The sequence below is a fragment of the Amblyraja radiata genome, chromosome 23, assembly GCF_010909765.2.
Source record: "Amblyraja radiata isolate CabotCenter1 chromosome 23, sAmbRad1.1.pri, whole genome shotgun sequence".
Taxonomy (NCBI): Eukaryota; Metazoa; Chordata; class Chondrichthyes; order Rajiformes; family Rajidae; genus Amblyraja; species Amblyraja radiata.
This window is the reverse complement of record NC_045978.1, coordinates 39,629,052-39,648,273: the sequence shown is the minus strand read 5'-3', so window position 1 is coordinate 39,648,273 and position 19,222 is coordinate 39,629,052. Positions and strand designations below refer to the sequence as shown.

Sequence of the window (19,222 nt, the reverse complement as noted above, 5' to 3'; positions counted from 1 at the left end):
ACCGAAATCTCGGAGAAAACCCACCTAGGTCACGGGGAGAACGTACGAACTCCGTACAGACAGCGCCCGTAGTCGGGATCGAACCCGTTGGTCCGGTGCTGCATTTTTGCTGTAAGGCAGCAACTCTACTTCTGCGCCACTGCGACTGCAAAAGCAAATACATTTACGAGGCAGCTAGTGCAGTCATATATTCAGCTTAGGTGTCCTGTCTGAAGAAGGGTCTCGACCCCAAAACGTCACACATTCCTTCTCTCCAAAGATGCTGCCTGCCCCGCTGAGTTACTCCAGCATTTTATGTCTATCTTTGGTGTAAACCAGTATCTACAGTTCTTTCCTACATATATGTTTAGTTTTGTGTTCAGATTTGAACCTTCTCCAGCTTTCTAAGTTAATTCACTGGGACAAAGTGGGAATAAACAAGTGGAAGAGGGAAGCGGGTGCCGTGGCACTGCTCTGAAGAAAGGTCCCGACCCAAAACATCACCTGTCCATTCCCTCAAGAGATGCTGCCTGCCCCACTGAGCTGCAGCAGCCTTGTGTTGTATCACGTGACACAGCGGGTCAGGCAGTCCCTTCCATTCAAGCAGCAGACTCAGTAATGACACGAGATGGCGGGGACGTTGGAACAGATGCAGTGACAGAGTCCCGTGTCAGTGCAGCGCTTCCAGTTCTAAGGAGAAAACAATGTTAAGGGCCTGTCCCACCAGCGTGCGATTGCTTGCGTCTAGCGCGACCAAACGGAAGCGGAGTTCACGCTAAATTAATTGAAGTCAAACTCACCAATCAGCTGGGCAGGAGGCGGGCCGACTGAATTTGGACGTCGCACGGCATCGGGCGGTGACATCATCGCGCAATGCCACGCGCTAGGCATACGCCGTCAAGACGCTGCGTACGCCGTCAAGATGCTGCGTACGCCGTTGAGATGCTGTGTACGTCCTCAATGCCCCTGCAAACCTCGGACAGTGCAAGATTTTTGGAGCCCCGCGTGATGTCGGGACCAGCCCCGCACAACTCCATATGCCTCCGCCGATCGAAGTGGGACCGGCCCCGCGACGCCGTACACCTCAAGCGACCACGGTTGGTCGCGCTAGACGCATGCTATAGCATGCTGGTGGGACAGGCCCTTTAGTTTCAGCCTGGTGGTGCATTTTAGCATCTGTTCATGTGGGTGACCCAAGGCAATCCACTGCTTATTGTACATCCATAATTGCCCCCAAACTCAGTGTATGCATGGCTGCCGGATGAAGTGCAGCACTTTGGAGGAGCTTGAGTATCTCAGTGCCGGTGGCATGGTCAACAATTTACACTCCATCTGCCCAACCTGAAACATCACCTATTCCTGTTCTCCAGAGATGCTGCCTGACCCACTGAGTTACTCCAGCACTTTTTTTTTGTAAACCAGCATCTGCAGTTCCTTTTTTTTCTCTCCATGGTTAATAAGTTTGTGGATGACAGCGGGACTTGCACAGTAAATGGCAGGCCCTACGATTTTAAAACGTTTAATTCTATTTTTGTTTTTTACAAATACAGGAGGATGGGCTGGATGAATTGTTTCACATGGTGAAGAGACCAAAGTCTAATCCAGAGGATTACTTCACTCAAGTCTTGAACGAGTTTGTTGCTGGCTGCAGGTTTTGATTTGTTTTGTCACGTATATATAAATGAGACAAATCTTTCTTTAAGACTGTCGGGGTCCTTGGACGGAGTCGAGGGGGGAGGTGTAGGGACAAGTGTTGCATCTCCTGCAGTTGCAGGGGAAAGTACCTGGGGAGGGGGTGGTTTGGGTGGGAAGGGACAAGTTGACCAGGGAGTTGCGGAGGTAACAGTCTCTGCGGAAAGCAGAAAGGGGTGGAGATGGGGAAATGTGGCTAGAAGTTGGATCCCGTTGGAGGTGGCGAAAATGTCGGAGGATTATATGCTGTATGCGACGGCTGATGGGGTGGAAGGTGACGACAAGGGTGACTCTGTCCTTGTTACGATTGGGGGGAGGGGATGCAAAAGCGGAGCTGCAGGATACCAAGGAGACCCTAGTGAGAGCCTCCTCAATGATGGAAGAGGGGAAACCCCGTTCCCTAAATATGGACTACATTTTATCTGTTTGCTTTGTTGTTACCTTCTCCCAGCTAACAATGATCTATTCTACATTTTCCTTGGTCGCTATTCCCTTTGTCCTGTTTTCACACCTGGCACTTCCTTATCTTTGTACCTCCCACTCCCCTGACATCAGTCTGAAGAAGGGTCACCCATTCCTTCTTGCCAGAGATGTTGCCTGTCCTGCTGAGTTACTCCAGCATTTTGTATCTATCTCCCAGCATCTGCAGTTCCTTCCTTCACATATTATCATAGAATCATAGAATCATAGAAAGTAGGTGCGAGAGTAGACCACCAGGTCCGTCGAGCCCGCACCGCCATTCGCTCATGGCTGAACACTAAACAGACACCCTTACCCACAAACAGTAGACACAAGACACAGAACACAAGACACTACCCTCCCCTTTATACCGCTATCTCCCCTCTCCACCCCAAGAACCGCGTGATCTCCTGGGGGAGGCAAAAAACCGGATAAAAACCCAGGTCCAATTCGGGAAAAAAATCCGGGAAATTCCTCTCCGACCCCAATCCAGGCGATCGACACTTGTCCAGGAGATCACTCAGGTCTTACTATACTAACCATACCTAGGTCCATATCCCTGCCCTCTCCCCGTAGCCCCTTATCCCCTTGGCAGCTAAAAAACCATCTATTTTAGATTTAAATATATTTAATGTTTCTGCTTCCACTGCTCCCTGGGGCAGTGAATTCCATAAATTAACCACCCTCTGGGTGAAGAAGTTCTTCCTCATCTCAGTTTTAAAAGAGCCCCCCCTTATTCTGCAACTATGTCCCCTAGTTCTAGTTTCCCCGATCATTGGGAACATCCTCGGTGCATCCACCCGATCAAGGCCCCTCACGATCTTATACGTTTCAATGAGATCGCCTCTCATTCTTCTAAACTCCAAAGAGTAGAGTTCCAGCCTACTTAACCTTTCCTCATATGTCAATCCCCTCATTGCAGGAATTAATCTTGTAAACCTTCGCTGCACTGCCTCCAGGGCTAGTACATCCTTTCTTAAGTATGGACCCCAGAACTGTACACAGTATTCCAAATGTGGTCTCACTAATACTGTGTACAGCTGCAGCAAGACCTCCGTGTTTTTATACTCAATCCCCCTAGCAATAAAGGCCAAAACTCCATTGGCCTTCCTGATTGCTTGCTGCACCTGCATACTAACTTTTAGTGATTCATGTACTACTACCCCTAGATCCCTTTGCGTTGCATTACAACGCAGCTCCTCCTCATTTAGAAAATAACTTGCCCTATCATTTTTTTTCCCAAAGTGAATGACTTCACATTTATTAGTATTAAATTTCATCTGCCAAGTTGTTGCCCACTCACCTAACTTATCTATATCCTTTTGCAGACTCTTCCTATCCTCCTCATCCCCTACCTTTCCTCCCATTTTGTATCGTCCGCAAATTTTGATATATTACACTTGGTTCCCTCCTCCAAATCATTTATATAAATTGTGAACAACTGGGGTCCCAGCACCGACCCTTGCGGAACCCCGCTAGTTACCGGTTGCCATCCCGAGTATGAACCATTTATCCCCACTCTCTGCTTCCTATTTGTTAGCCAATCCTCTACCCATGCTAATATATTACCCCCAATCCCATAATTTTTTATTTTTAGCAATAGTCTCTTATGTGGCACCTTGTCAAAAGCCTTTTGGAAGTCCAAGTATACCACATCCACCGGTTCCCCTTTATCCACCCGGGTTGTTACTTCCTCAAAGAATTCGAGCAGATTTGTTAAACAGGACTTCCCCTTCACAAAACCATGCTGGTTCTGTCCGATGAAGTCATGTTTATCCAAGTGCCCCGTTAGTGTTTCTTTAATAATTGTCTCTAACATTTTACCCACCACCGATGTTAGACTAACCGGTCTATAGTTACCCGCCTTCTGTTTACTTCCTTTTTTAAATATAGGTGTTACATTGGCCATTTTCCAATCCACTGGGACTGTTCCTGTCTCCAGGGAGTTTTGGAAAATTATCACCAATGCATCCACAATCCCCACCGCTATCTCCCTCAAGACCCTTGGATGTAATCCATCAGGCCCAGGGGATTTATCCTCCTTCAGTCTCATTAATTTCCCTAATACCACCTCCTTGGTGATCTTAATAGTAATTAGCTCCTCCATTCCTACCGCCCCCTGTTTATCCAGCGTTGGAATATTTTTTGTGTCTTCTATGGTGAAGACTGATACAAAATACTCATTTAATGCCTTTGCCATTTCCATGTTCCCCACCAACAACTCTCCAGTCTCACCCTCCAATGGACCAACGTTCACCTTAGCCACCCTTTTTCTTTTTATATAGCTATAAAAACTCTTACTATTAGTTTTTATGTTGTTCGCTAAATTCCTTTCATAGTCTATTTTCCCCGTCTTAATTAATCTCTTAGTTATTTTTTGCTGACCTTTAAATGCTTCCCAATCCTCTACCCTCCCACTATCTCTGGCTACCTTATATGCCCTTGCCTTCAGCCGAATACTATCCTTTATAGTTTTACTGAGCCATGGCTGACTGTTCTTACCCTTACCCCTTTTTTTCTTCATAGGAATAAATTTTTCTTGAAGGTTATACAGTAGATCCTTAAACGTACACCACTGCTCATGTACCGTCTTATTCTTGAGTCTGCTATCCCAGTCAACTTTGATCAGCTCAGTCCTCATACCTTCATAATCCCCCTTATTTAGACTAAGTACCCTAGCCTGAGTTTCAACCTGCTCCCCTTCTATTTGAATATGGAATTCGACCATATTGTGGTCACTTGTTCCCAACGAGTCCCTAACTATGACATTTTTAATTAATCCTACTTCATTACACAGGACCAGATCCAAGATTGCCTCCCCCCTTGTCGGTTCTGTGACATACTGTTCTAGGAACCCGTCTCTAATACATTCTATAAACTCTTCCTCTAGTCTACCCTGCCCAGTTTGGTTTGCCCAATTAATATGAAATTTGAAGTCCCCCATGATTACAGCAGTTCCCTTTTTACATGCGTCAACTATTTGCAGATTTATGTTCTGACTAACAGCGTCACAACTATTTGGAGGTCTATAAATTACACCCACCAGTGTTTTTTCCCCCTTGTTATTCTCTATCTGTACCCAAGCTGTTTCACTATCCTGATCCTTCAACGCAATATCCTTCCTCTCTATTGCCGTTATTCCCTCCCTTATTAAAAGGGCCACCCCTCCTCCCTTTCTTTCCTGTCTATCTTTTCTAATTGTCGAGTACCCCTCTATATTTAACTCCCAGTCCTGATCCCCTTGCAGCCATGTCTCCGTAATGGCCACGATATCATAACTATATATATTTAATTGCACCGTTAATTCATTTATCTTATTTCGAATACTCCGTGCATTTAGATAAAGCACTTTCAGATGATTTTTACTACCCTTCCTTTCTGTTTTTGCCCCTTTTACATCTAGAGCTTTATCTTCACACATTCTGGATCCTCCTGTCACATTTTGATTTTCCGTTTCCCCACTGATACCCTGCTCTATTTCCTCTACCCCTGCCGTTATTACCCCCCTTGATACCTCCCCCCCGCTACTTAGTTTAAAGACCTCTCTACTGCCCTAGTTATATGATTTGCCAGGACCCCAGTCCCAGCACCGTTCAGGTGAAGTCCGTCCTTACAGAACAGATCCCCCCTGTCCCAGTACTGGTGCCAGTGGCCCAAGAAACCAAACCCATTTTTCCCACACCAGTCTTTGAGCCACGCATTTAGCTTTTTAATTTTACGTACCCTCGCCGATTTGGCCCGTGGCTCAGGTAGCAATCCGGAGATCAGTACCCTCGAGGTTCTGCTTTTTAATTTATTCCCTAACTGCTCAAACTCCTTTAGCAGATCCTCCTTCCTCGTCCTTCCTATGTCATTGGTCCCCACATGGACCACGACCACTGGATCCTCCCCCTCCCTCTGCAAATTTCTCTCCAGCATCGCAGAGATATCCTTAACCCTAGCACCGGGTAGGCAACACAGCCTTCGGGACATGTTCTGCTGGCCGCAGAGAACCTTATCTACCCCCCGAATAATACTATCCCCTATTACAACGGCATTTCTAACTCCCCCCTCTTGAATGGCCCCCTGATCCACGGTGCTGCAGCCAGGTTGCTCATCCCTCCCACAGCCCCTGATCCCGTCCTCACATTGAGTAAGAGCCTCGGTCATGCTTGTCAGGGACAAGGGCTGTGGCTCCTGCCGCATCTCCTCCTGGTTCCCCCTACCTGCCTCGCTTATGGCCACACCTTCCTTTCCTTGCTCACTAACTACTGAATTAATTAAACTAGTCGGTGTGACCATCCCCTGGCACAAAACATCCAGGTAACACTCCCCCTCCCTGATGGGATGGGAGCCTGATAGGTGAAAGGGACATCTCTGGCTCTGTAAGCAAGGAAATGGAAACACATTGCACTGACTTCAAGATGTTTCAAATTGGGCTAAAGAGTCTTTTGTATAATTCAGCTTCTTAGCTGAGAGCCTTGTTTATTTACTTTTTTTTTGTCATAGACAATATCACATTTATGCTGAAAAGAAAACCATGAACCGGCCGAACAATCTGGATAGATCTCGGATTAAGAGCTTGAAGTGTAACATTGTAAGTGGGCGAATGCAACCTGTCTCAAGACTACCTTAAATCTGTGTTTATTCGTGTCTCAGTGAACAGGTGATCACTGTGCTTCTCACTAGCTGTCTATTGAGGCTCTAAGTCAGAGAGTCATAGAGTGATACAGTGTGGAAACAGGCCCTTCAGCTCAACTTGCCCACACCGGCCAACATGTCCCAGCTACACTAGTCCCATCTGCTTGCGCTTGGTCCATATCCCTTCAAACCTGTCCTATCCATATACCTGTCTTAACTGTTTATTAAATGTTGGGATAGTCCCAGCCTCAACTCCCTCCTCTGGCAGCTTGTTCCGTGCACCTACCACCCTTTGTGTGAAAAAGTTACTCCTCGGATTCCTTTTAAATCTTTTCCCCTTACCTTGAACCTATGGCCTCTGGTCCTCGATTCCCCTACTCTTGGCAAGAGATTCTGTGCATCTACCCAATCTATTCCTCTCATGATTTTATACACCTCCATAAGATCCTCCTGCGCTCCAAGGAATAGAGTCCCAGCCTACTCAACCTCTCCCTATAGCTAACACCTTCTAGTCCTGGCAACATCCTCGTAAATCTTCTCTGAACCCTTTCCAGCTTGACAACATCTTTCCTATAACATGGTGCCCAGAACTGAACACAATATTCTAAATGTGGTCTCACCAACGTCTTATACAACTGCAACATGACCTCCCAACTTCTATACTCAATTATATAAAGTTAATGGGGTGTGGTGTCGGGATGATGCCAGGTTTGGCAGTGATCACACCAACACTGGCAGTTGGGTGAACCCGCAAATATTTTATTTACGGTGGTAAGAAAGTCCAGGACCACATGGTCCATCATTTATGGGCGATTATTTGTATACCTTGGGTATGCAAGCAAAGAATTTCACTGTCACGTCACATGTGACAATAAAGTATTCATTCATGCACAGTGAAAAGCTTAAAGGGCCTGTCCCACGAGCATGCGACTCCATGCGGCAAGCGCGACCTAACGTGGTCGCTTGAGCCATACGGCCTTGCGGGGCCGGTCCCACTTCGATCGCCAGAGCCGTACGGAGCCCCGACATCGCGCGGGGCTCCGAAAAACTGACCGTGTTCAAAAATTCCGCGCGGCAAATGCCTGCCAGCCCGCAGCTGCCTCGACGCCGTACGCACCGCCTCGACGGGCATACGCAGCGTCTCGACGTCGTACGCACGCCTTGACGCCGTACGTCATGCGCGAACTTCCCACGGACTTCGCTCGAACTTCACGTCACTCACTCGACCTCCCGCTTCTGGTTTGGTCGCGCTCGCCGCATGCAGGCACATGCTGGTGGGACCGGCCCTGTACGGGGATCACTCGACCTCCATGCGGCCCCCGCTTCCGGTTTGGTCCCGCTTGCCGCATGCAGTCGCATGCTCGTGGGACAGGCCCTTTAGTTGCGTGAAAAACAATACATGATAACAATGAAGCTATTCACAGTGTACAGATATATGGGAAAGGGAACACCGTGAATATAGTGCAAGATAAAGGCAGTAATGTCCAGTCAAAGATGGTACAGATACATGATAAAGGGATAACGTGAATAACGTTAGTGATCATAGTTTCAGTAAGAAATGTTGCTTTTGTGGTAGAGATTTAAGTGTGGAGCGATTGTAATGCCTGATTACAGATCCACTTCTCTGACTAGTACACAAAGAGTTGCCTAAGTTGGGTTGCATCCTGGATCTCTTTCTCTCCTGCTTCTTCTCTCACCCACTCCCTTCTCTCTGGGTGGAATGCCTGGGTTTCATAAGGACTAAGTTGGCAAAGGTTCAGGTGGCCAGACCAATATCAGCCAGTAGCCGCCAATGATGCTGAGAGTTGGCCTTTCCTGGCTTGTCGGACAGTGATGGCGATCAGAGCGGCATCTGAGGGAGGGGACGCTGACCACAAGTGATGTGGGCCAAATGTGGACAGGTGGGACAAGCATAGACGGGGAATTGTGGTTGGCATGGGCAAGTTGGGCCAAATGGCCTGTTTCCTTGCTGTGTGACTCTATGACTCTATAGATAGTTGATGGCATGTGCAGTTGTCGGGGCACCTACTTTACATGACTGGGTAGAGAAGTGGCAAGTGACGTCCATCAGCATGTTGTACAGATCTTACAGTGTAGTGCCAGGCAGGGGAGGCCAGCTTGGTGTGGAAAGCCAGGTGTATGGCCAGGATCTTGGGGAGGAGAGTTTGATATGGTCTAATTGCCCTCATCAATCTATTAACCAGATAGCTCTGTAAACATTGGCATCACTCTGACAACCTTTGCTTTACTTGTCAAATAAATCCCTTTGTGATTGTGGATGATCAGCCATGATCACAATGAATGGCTGGCTCGAAGGGCCAAATGGCCTCCTCCTGCACCTGTTGTCTTTGTTTCTCTGTCCCATTCATCCATCTCACCAGCCTCGCTGTAACCTAACTCCAACACGTTTTCTCTCTTTCCCAGTTCTAACAAAGGGCCTTCAATCTGAAATGTGAACTCTTTTACTCTTTCCACAGATGACCTAACAGTTTCAATATGTGTTTGGAGAAGCACAATGAAACATACTTTCTGGATATTTCATAAGAATGGGTTGGCTATGCTGCAGACATTCTGCTTTGGATACAACAAATGTCTTTTATTTCACATTTTGCAGATTAATCATGCCAAACAGGCGCGAAGAATTCTGAAACGAAAGGGGAAAAATATCAAGTTGCACCTGGGAGAAGTACAAAAACTCCTGGAGAAATTCAAAAAACAAGTGGAGGAGGTGAGATTGGCACATTTGGAATGTCTCTGCTTCAGATCCAGAAATTCATGAGCTAGGAATGAATCTGCAGATGGTGGAAGATTTATTTTAGCAGTGCTATAGTTCATGTTACGTCGGCACTTTGCAGTACAAGGAAATCACGTGCAATTTGTGCATAGACAATATACAATAGGTGCAGGAGTAGGCCATTCGGCCCTTCGAGCCAGCACCGCCATTCAATGTGATCATGGCTGATCATCCCCAATCAGTACCCCGTTCCTATCTTCACCCCATATCCCCTGACTCCGTTATTTTTAAGAGCCCTATCTAGCTCTCTCTTGAAAGCATCCAGAGAACCTGCCTCCACCGCCCTCTGAGGCAGAGAATTCCACAGACTCACCACTCTCTGTGAGAAAAAGTGTTTCCTCATTTCCGTTCTAAATGGCTTACTCCTTATTCTTAAACTGTGTAGCCCTTGGTTCTGGAATCCCCCAACATCGGGAACATGTTTCCTGCCTCTAGCGTGTCCAAGCCCTTAACAATCTTATATGTTTACATTGACAAAAATAAAAGAGCAGGCGCTGAAGGTGAAAGGAAGGAGTTTTAAAGGGATACAAAATGTTGGAGTAACTCAGCGGGTCAGATGGCATCTCTGGAAAACACAGTTGGCCAACGTTTTGGATCGGGGAACCTCTTCAGTCTTAGTCCAGCACTTTGTGTCTTTATTGGTAAACCAGCATCTGCAGTTCCTTGTCTCTCCTGCGTTTTAAAGGGGATTAGAGGAGAACATTTATTTTGCCAGAGTTAGATATAATCGCTACTTTTAAGAGATATTTAAATTGACATTTAAACATGCATCGAAGGATTCGGACAAAATGCAGGCAAATGGGATGTGTTGATGGGCATGAAGGTTCGCAGGGATGTGGTGGGCTGAAGGGCCTAATTCTGTGCTACAGAATGCTGCTTTGATGAGCAGAAGATTTAGGAGCGAACTAACATTAAACGCAAGACATCCTGGGATTAGAAACGTCATCAAGCGCAAACAAATACCCGAAGCTCTGAAACCTGAGGTACAACAGAGAACCTGTAGCCCAAAGAATGGGCAGTTAAGCCCCTGCCCCTCTTAGGAGTAAGACTGGTGTCTATCTAAGATCGCCCTTGTTTTCTCTCTCCTTCCCCTTGCCAGTTCTCCCACTAATCTTATGCCCCTGTCCCACTTAGGAAAATTGAACGGAAACCTCTGGAGACTTTGCGCCCCACCCAAGGTTTCCGTGCAGTTCCCGGAGGTTTTTGTCAGTCTCCCTACCTGCTTCCACTACCTGCAATCTCCGGCAACAACCTGCAACCTCCGGGAACCACACGGAAACCTTGGGTGGGGCGCAAAGTCTCCAGAGGTTTCCGTTCAGGTTTCCTAAGTGGGACAGGGGCATTAGTAGAAAGAATGTAAGAGATCCAACACTTTGTTGACAACTCTGACGTGCAACATCTTCAGTATCGTCAAGGCAACTGCAGTCCAAATATTCAAGGACACACATGCACACACACCAAGTATCAAGAACAGAGGCTATAAGGACCACATTGAAGATTTTGTCAATCTTAACTTTGCTCATGTTATGAGCACTCTTGACTCCATTCTAGAGAAAACTATGAGATCCAGCCGCACTGCAACCTCGGACCAACAAGAAGGCCATGTGTCAACAAAAAACGACCCAAATCCTTGGTGCACTCCATACACCAACTGAAATTCTAAACTTTGGTGAAGAAGAACTTCAGTCACTGATTTGCTTCCTCACCTTTCATGTCTGGGACGAGGAGGTTGGCACAAGTTATCACAATCATTGCCATTGAGATTCCAAACTCACTGATTCTGATTCGAAGGAATCCAGTAAAGTAGACTTAATGGTCTGGCCATTGAATAATTCTGGTTCAAAGATTCTAATTTGTTTTTCCAAAAGTTTTAATCTAGGAAATAGATGTGTTTTAGTCTTTAAAATCGGTAAAGTTTTTCTTTTGATCAACTTAAGAAACGTAATTCTGATTTTAATCCTTGTTGATAATGATTAGTGGCAGCCACCTTCCCGATATGATGCCGTCTAGATCAGTCCTGGCATCACAGTCCACAGCATTGCATCACGCTCATGTGAAACATTGTCTTCACTTGTTTTCCCTCAGCCTCAGACTCCGATTCCTGACATCTTCATCTGGATGTTGAGCAATGGGAAGCGTGTGGCTGTGGCGCGAGTCCCAGCTCGACAGGTTCTGTACTCGGTGGTGGAGGAAGAGAAAGGAAAGGACTGTGGGAAAATTCAGTCCCTCTTCATGAAGGTAAGCGGAGATAGGGATCTTATCCTCGTCCACCCTTCTCACTGCATTGTCACCTTGGGCCTCACTGCCAAATGGAACACTCGGTTTCACGCAGTTTCACGCACATTCCACTGAGACGAATTATATCGGCAACTCCGCATTTCCCAGGAGTCACAGAAACCTTCAAATGAATTGAATTGAATTGAATTTGAATTGAATACCTTTATTGTCATTCAGACCTTATGGTTCTTGCAGGACTGATAATTCAGCAGTGTCACTGGAGGGTCACAGTAAAAGGCCCGTGACTAGTTTGGGTTTTGGGCTTAATGGCCCTGTCCCACTGTACGAGTTCATTCCAAGAGCTCTCCCGAGTTTGCCCTGATTCGAACTCAGAGAGTTACGGTAATGGCCGCTTGTCGGTACTCGGGGCTCTCATGGACATTTTTCATCGTGTTGAAAAATCTTCACGAGTCTTCCCGAGCTTACCTGCCGTTTGCGAGTCTTCCTGAGTACCTGCCGTTAGCGTTACGAGCTGCTAAGAGACGTCCCCGAGCTCCGACATTACCGCTACGTGCATTCTCCGTGCTTACCACGATTTAAAAATAAACTCGGGAGAGCTCTTGGAATGAACTTGTACTGTGGGACAGGGCCATAATTCCTTGGGTACATTGGAGCCAGATCTAAAGGTCGGCCAAACAGACAGCTATAATGAGAAGAACAAGGCAGCCAATGGAAAGATGTTAACAATAAAAATCCCATTTGGTTAAAGTAAACTAAAGTACAGTGCATTCCCTTTAGTTTCACTGCATTGTGCTCAGATGCAGAGCCTTGTACCCAGTCACCTGTCGCATGTTTGAGCCGTACTCCATGAGACAGGAAACACATACATATCTTAAGGCCTTACGAGTGTGTGAAACTTTTACTTTCGGTTCAGTTTACCTTTTTTTTTAATTGAATGTTTTGGGAAAGTCAATTAAAACATTTTTATTTTTTTTTTTTAAATCTGTCAATTTTTGGCATCGACCTTTGGTATCTGCAAACATAATATGTTAAGAACGTTTCAGAGCAATGTTGGTATCGAGAGAGAAGATAATGTCTACAGTATTTTGCGTTTGGTCTCACCCTAGTGACTGATGATTGATCAAAATGGAGTTGTCTCCTCTGATGTGATGTGTTCTATTGTCCACCAGGCACCAGGGGCACCGATTGGGGAGATTTTTACAAAACTGGAGGTTTCCATGTGGCTGGGAGTGACAAAGTCCACTAAAGACATCGTCAGCAGCCTGCCCCAGGAATATATCCCCGTGTATGACGAAGCAGCCAAGGCGGACACCACTCGGATGCTGCCGCCCATTAAGCTCAACAGTGACTGTGAGGAATGAGACAAGCATTGGTCCCTTTAATATTGAATGGGTATGGTTTTTGTGTGAGGGGTGGGCGTTGGTGGGGGGGGGGGGTGGGGTTGGATGCAGATGTGGGGGGGGGGGGGGTGGGTGCAGATGCTTAACGTTGGCAGGGTGGGTGCTCATGAGCCCTACTGGTCAATCACTAAAGGCAAGTGAAGATGCCTCTTGGGTGTATACATCACCTACTCTGCACATTTCTCTTTTTTTGAGTGAAACACATGTTCTATTCAAATACCTTCTTGATGGGCTACCCTTGAATAGAGCCAGTGCAGACTTGGCAAGCCACATCACCACAGTATAACAGGTGCGGCAGAGGTTCACCTGCACCTCCTCCAACCTCATCTATTGCATCCGCTGCTCTAGATGTCAGTTGCCCTACATCGGTGAGACCAAGCCTAGGCTTTGCGATCGCTTCGCCCAACACCTCCGCTCGGTCTGCAATAACCAACCTGATCTCCGGGTGGCTCAGCTCTTCAACTCCCCCTCCCATTCCGAATCTGACCTTTCTATCCTGGGCCTCCTCCATGGCCAGAGTGAGTCCCACCGTAAATTGGAGGAGCAGCACCTCATATTTCACTTGGGCAGTTTACACCCCAGCGGTATGAACATTGACCTCCAATTTCAGGTAGTCCCTGCTTTCTCCTCCACTTCCCAGCTCTCCCTCAGCCCACTGTCTCTGCCTCTTCCTTTCTTCTTCCCCCCCTACCTGCTTCCACTACCTGCAACCACCTGCAACCTCCGGGAACCGCACGGAAACCTTGGGTGGGGCGCAAAGTCTCCAGAGGTTTCCGTTCAGGTTTCCTAAGTGGGACAGGGGCATTATGGCGTGTTTCCATGCTCTGTGACTCCACTACTCTCTCAATCTATAAAGCTTCCTCACTCAGCAGCACCAGTCAGTGGTGTTCTCCTGAACACATTTCAGAAAATTCTCCCTTCTTCAATAAAATCTCCCAAATCCAGCCCTCTGCAGATTTTGCACACTGCTGCACCCTCTCCATGGACTTTCTCCTCTATTTCTCCCCTCCCTATTTGGTGCCCTTTAGAATATCCACAGTTTGGGCAGACTGCTGACAAATGCAACTTTGCAGCTGAATCAAAGGCAGACTCGCGAGGCCACCCTTACCAGCAAAGACCCAGCTGGGGAATCCACATCACATGCCCGGTGGTGGCGCATCCCAGGGAGCCTGGACTCTGATTCACTCAGTTAATCATTCAGCCAAAGAGGACTACATCCAGTCTGAAGAAGGGTTCTGACACAAACCGTCACCTATCCATGATCTCCACAGATGCTGCCTGACCCGCTGAGTTACTCCAAAACTTTGTGTCTTTTTTGTAAACCAGCATCCGTAGTTCCTTGTGTCTGCACCTCCCTAAGTTCATAGCAACAGAGGAAAATGCGACCCACGGCAACCGAGGAGAGATCACACATGCCAACCTGACCACACTTACACTTGTATTATGTGCAGGAAGGAACTGCAGGTGCTGGTTTACACTGAAGGTAGACGCAAAATGCTGGAGTAACTCAGCAGCACAGGTAGCTTCTCCGGAGAGAAGGAATGGGTGACATTTTGGGTCGAGACTCTACTTCAGACCTAGTTAGGGGAGAGGAAGACTGGAGATATGGATGGGCAAGGTGTAAAAACGCCAGATCAAAGCAGATGATGCTCAAGGAAATGTAGAATGGTTCATTGTTGGCTGAGGGAAAGGTGACAACGAGGCTTACGAACAGTAATGTATAGAAAGGAACTGAAGATAGACACAAAATGTGGAGTAACTCAGTGGGTCAGGCAGCATCTCCGGAGAGAAGGAATGGGCGACGTTTCGGGTCGAGACCCCTCTTCAGACTGATGTCAGGGGAGGGGGCGGGACAAAGATAGAGTGTATACGGAGACAGTAAGACTAGTGGGAGAACTGGGAAGGGGAAGGAGAGAGAAAACAAGGGCTATCTTAGATAGACACCAGTCTTACTGTCACCGCTTACACCCTATCTTCATCCCGCCCCCTCCCCTGATATCAGTCTGAAAAAGGGTCTCGACCCGAAATGTCGCTCATTCCTTCTCTCCGCAGATGCTGCCTCACCCGCTCAGTTACTCTAGCTTTTTGTGTCTACCTTCGATTTAAACCAGCATCTGCAGTTCTTTCTTACACAAAGGAACTGGAGATGCTGGTTTACACCAAAGGTAGACACAAAATGCTGGAGTAACTCAGTGGGACAGGCAGCATCTCTGGAGAGAAGCAATGAATGAGACCCTTCAGGAAATGGGCCATTCAACCCAACTCTGAACATGTGTAGCATTGGGTTGTGAAGAGCTGGAGACGACAAAAGCACAGAGTTAGGTTTAATCATTGTTTGTAGTTGAAAGAAAGAACCAAGAGACACATTTTCTATGCTTCTGTCCGGTCTCCCTTCAGCCTCCTTCACTCCAGGGGAAACAATCGCAGCCGATCTCTCCCTTTATTCCAGGCAGCATCCTGGTGAATCTCCTCTGCACCCTCTCCAACACTGTGGCTTGAGAACTATTTATAAAGCAACTTTAACAAAGCATTTTCTGCGTCTGTTTTACGTGACTGAATCTCTCTTTCCCCTACACACAGACAACAGTTATTTCCAGCTCCGGGCTCACATGTACCAGGCTCGGGGACTGCTGGCAGCCGATGAAACCGGACTGTCAGATCCGTTTGCAAGAGTTGTGTTTTCAACTCAGTGTCAGTCAACCAGGGTAAGATGCTTGAATAATCATCGATGCAATGCCCATTTTTATTCTCATTCATTCTGTAAAGTGTTAGTGGATCTTTAATCTGTTACAGTGACCATTTTCCTTTGGTTCCTCATTTTGTTAATTGGGGAAATCAAAAGGGAGTTGATACATGGTGTTCGATGTTGGTCATACTTGAAGAATTTCAGATATCTCAAAAATGGACTAGATTATTATTTTTAAATAATACAAAGAGAATGGAGCTGAATTATTGCATTGCCGGTTTATGAATGTAGTTTAGATCCAAATATGAATAAAGGAAAGAGACAATGATAGAATTGGATGTTTAATAACATATAACAATTACAGCACGGAAACAGGCCATCTCGGCCCTTCTAGTCTGTGCCGAACACTTACTCTCACCTAGTCCAATCTACCTGCACTCAGACCATAACCCTCCATTCCTTTCCCGTCCATATACCTATCCAATTTATTTTTAAATGATAAATTCGAACCTGCCTCCACCACTTCCACTGGAAGCTCATTCCACACAGCTACCACTCTCTGAGTAAAGAAGTTCCCCCTCATGTTACCCCTAAACTTCTGTCCCTTAATTCTCAAATCTTCATAAATTCTTTATAAACTGACCTACGGTCACGATTGAGACAATCAACCCTTTGGTCATGTTCATGCAAAGCTCTGCGTTGTTAATGTTTAGGTAGTGAAGACATCCTCAATATGTCTGTAGCATTGATCAGACAAATCTTTATCCGTTCAAATCTGTTTATTGGTTGGAGGTTGGAAGACAGTAGAATCTGACTAATGATACAAATAAGTGTATGTGTACGGGTACCGATGGTTTGTACATGTACCGATGGTCTGTTAGATGAAATGGCATTTCCATTTAACAGTTCCTGTTGATGCAATTCAGCTTCATGCCAATGCACACTGGTTGAGATTGAGGAGCACAGAGTCATACAGTGACAGGGCCACTTGTCCTATGTGTCCAAGTGGGGCAGGAATGGATTTACCCAAACTCACTGTTTTATTGAAGACAAAAAGGTGCCGGTTTACAATTAAGCTGCATTTTTCAATGTATTTTTCCATCAATTACACTTTAACTTGTGTAATATAAAACTGAACTCCAAGTCTGAACAAAAGTCTCATTGATTCACTTACTTTATCCACTAGCTAAACTGATTAATAATCATAGCCATCGCATTAGAGGTGCCAGTACGCCGTACCAGTGTCACAAAGGTGTCACTGTGTATTAATCTCATTTTCCAGTATATGAGCTCCAGGCATGAAAGGTTGCAAGCTATCTTTAAAATGTGTTATTTTAAGAGATTTTTTGAAAGAAATCCAAGCACAGATGATGACATGTTGCTATACTACACCAAGTAAGACACTTAGCAATGCCAGATTTATTGACATCATTTCCATGGTGGAGTTTGCATGAGCAGAACTGTCCGCCCCTATTCCCCAATCCCTGCAGGTCAGTGAATGGCCTGCAGTGACATTCCTTGGAAATGTATTCTGTGACCATCAAGTGCAGGTGACTTTGTGCTTAACCATCCACCAAAGTCAGATTGTTATCATCAATAATGATAGCACACAGGCCTGTTTAATATCACAAATAATTTGGGATTTGTTATCATGTTCTTCCTGAGCATCAGAGCACTGCAGTGGAATCATGTCATTTACAGCTATTGAAATGCAGAATTAATGCTTGTTTTCAAATTAATTCTTCCTCAGTACCTGGAAGAAACACTGTCTCCAATGTGGACAGAGATGTTGCTGTTTGATCAAATCCTAATCGAGGGAAGTAAAGAAGAACTGAAGAACGATCCACCCTTAATCATCATTAACATCTATGACTTTGACAGCTTTGTGAGTCTCGGTCTTGTGCTCTTATTAAAAATGTCTCATAAGGATGGGGGAAATTGTGCTGGTGGATTATGAGTTTAACGTGTGGAACCAAAAATAGTTGTAGCTTGTGAGGCCAATGTGTTCATTCAGGCCAGAAATGTTCCTATTTCGGTGAATCCATCTTCCCAGTTCTAGTCAGAGACCTAGCAGAAACTGAATAAAAGCGCTGAGGTTTTCTCTGATCTTACTGTAAATTAGCTTAATTTCTGTCTCAGAGTTATGAACCCATTTGCCAAGATAAGTAGATCCCTTCTGTCACCTTGTCTGGGCTTATCACAGTCTTGGTACATCTCAATTAAATCTCCCTTGATCTTCCCTGTACCAAAACAATGAACTCCAGTTTAGTTGGTATCTCCCAATAACAAGTCTCCAGTGTTGGAAACATCTCGGTAAATCTTCTCTGCACTTCCTAGTGCTTTCACATCCTCCTGGTCTGGAGACCAGACCGATCAAAATACTCCATTTAGAGATACAGGCCCTTCAGCTCACCGTGTCCGCTCCGAACATCGATCCCCGCACACTAACACTATCCTACACACATGAGGGGCAATTTACATTTATACCAAGCCAATTAATCTACAAACCTGTACGTCTTTGGAGTGTGGGAGGAAACTGAAGGTCTTGGAGAAAACCCACGCAAGTCACGGGGAGAACGTACAAACTCCGTTCAGACAGCACCCGTAGTCAGGATTGAACTGGAGTCTCTGGCGCTGTAAGACAGCAGCTCTACCGCTACGCCATTGGGCTGCCATCTGTAGTTCCAACAGAGAGTTTGCTCCTGTATTCTGTGCTTCAATTATTAATGGTAATATCTTTCTCTGTTTGCTAACTTAATCACTTCACTTGCACGTCATGCTTGCTTTTAGAGATGCATGCCAAGATTGCCTTGTTCTGTATGCATATTACTATTTTATTATTTGTATTTATTTACTTGTCCTGCAAATGTGGTATTGATTTATGCATGTCTCTGGATTGAATTTACCTCAGCAGTCTATGATGTTTCCGTCAACCTTGTTGCCCGTTTCGGTGTGATTGGCAAATTACTTAACCATGGCCACTACTTTTAATTCATTTAGTAATAAGCATTATGGAAAGCAAGAGGCCGTGCTGAGCCCAGAGCTCCGGTACACACGCCCCTTCTGTCAATAAAATGGCTGTAATAATCCTTTGAGCTAACTTTAAACTTAATGCCACTTTCCCATGGATCTCATTTCTTTTACCACCTAACTCTACCCCTTGAGACTTTGTCATATCTCCAGCTGAACTCCATGCAGATAACCTCATATTTGTCACTGGTCTCAACTTTCACCGACACTTCTTGTTAAGTCAAGAGTGTTTTATTGTCATATGTCCCAGATAGAACACTGAAACTCTGCAGCACAACAGAATATGTAAACATAGTACACTGTAAACAATATGATAAATGAGAG

The 19,222-nt window shown here is 45.9% G+C and overlaps 1 protein-coding gene across 1 annotated transcript in view; it reads left to right on the top strand.

Moving 5' to 3' along the window:
* The window catches only part of LOC116986494 (fer-1-like protein 4), a 119,088-nt gene that overhangs the window by 43,268 nt on the left and 56,598 nt on the right, over positions 1-19,222 (top strand). The window contains exons 19-25 of the mRNA XM_033042076.1: positions 1,530-1,630; positions 6,619-6,706; positions 9,365-9,478; positions 11,630-11,782; positions 12,952-13,132; positions 15,763-15,887; positions 17,619-17,753. Of these exons, the coding sequence (XP_032897967.1) occupies positions 1,530-1,630; positions 6,619-6,706; positions 9,365-9,478; positions 11,630-11,782; positions 12,952-13,132; positions 15,763-15,887; positions 17,619-17,753 (897 nt within the window). The remainder of the gene's footprint in view (positions 1-1,529; positions 1,631-6,618; positions 6,707-9,364; positions 9,479-11,629; positions 11,783-12,951; positions 13,133-15,762; positions 15,888-17,618; positions 17,754-19,222) is intronic.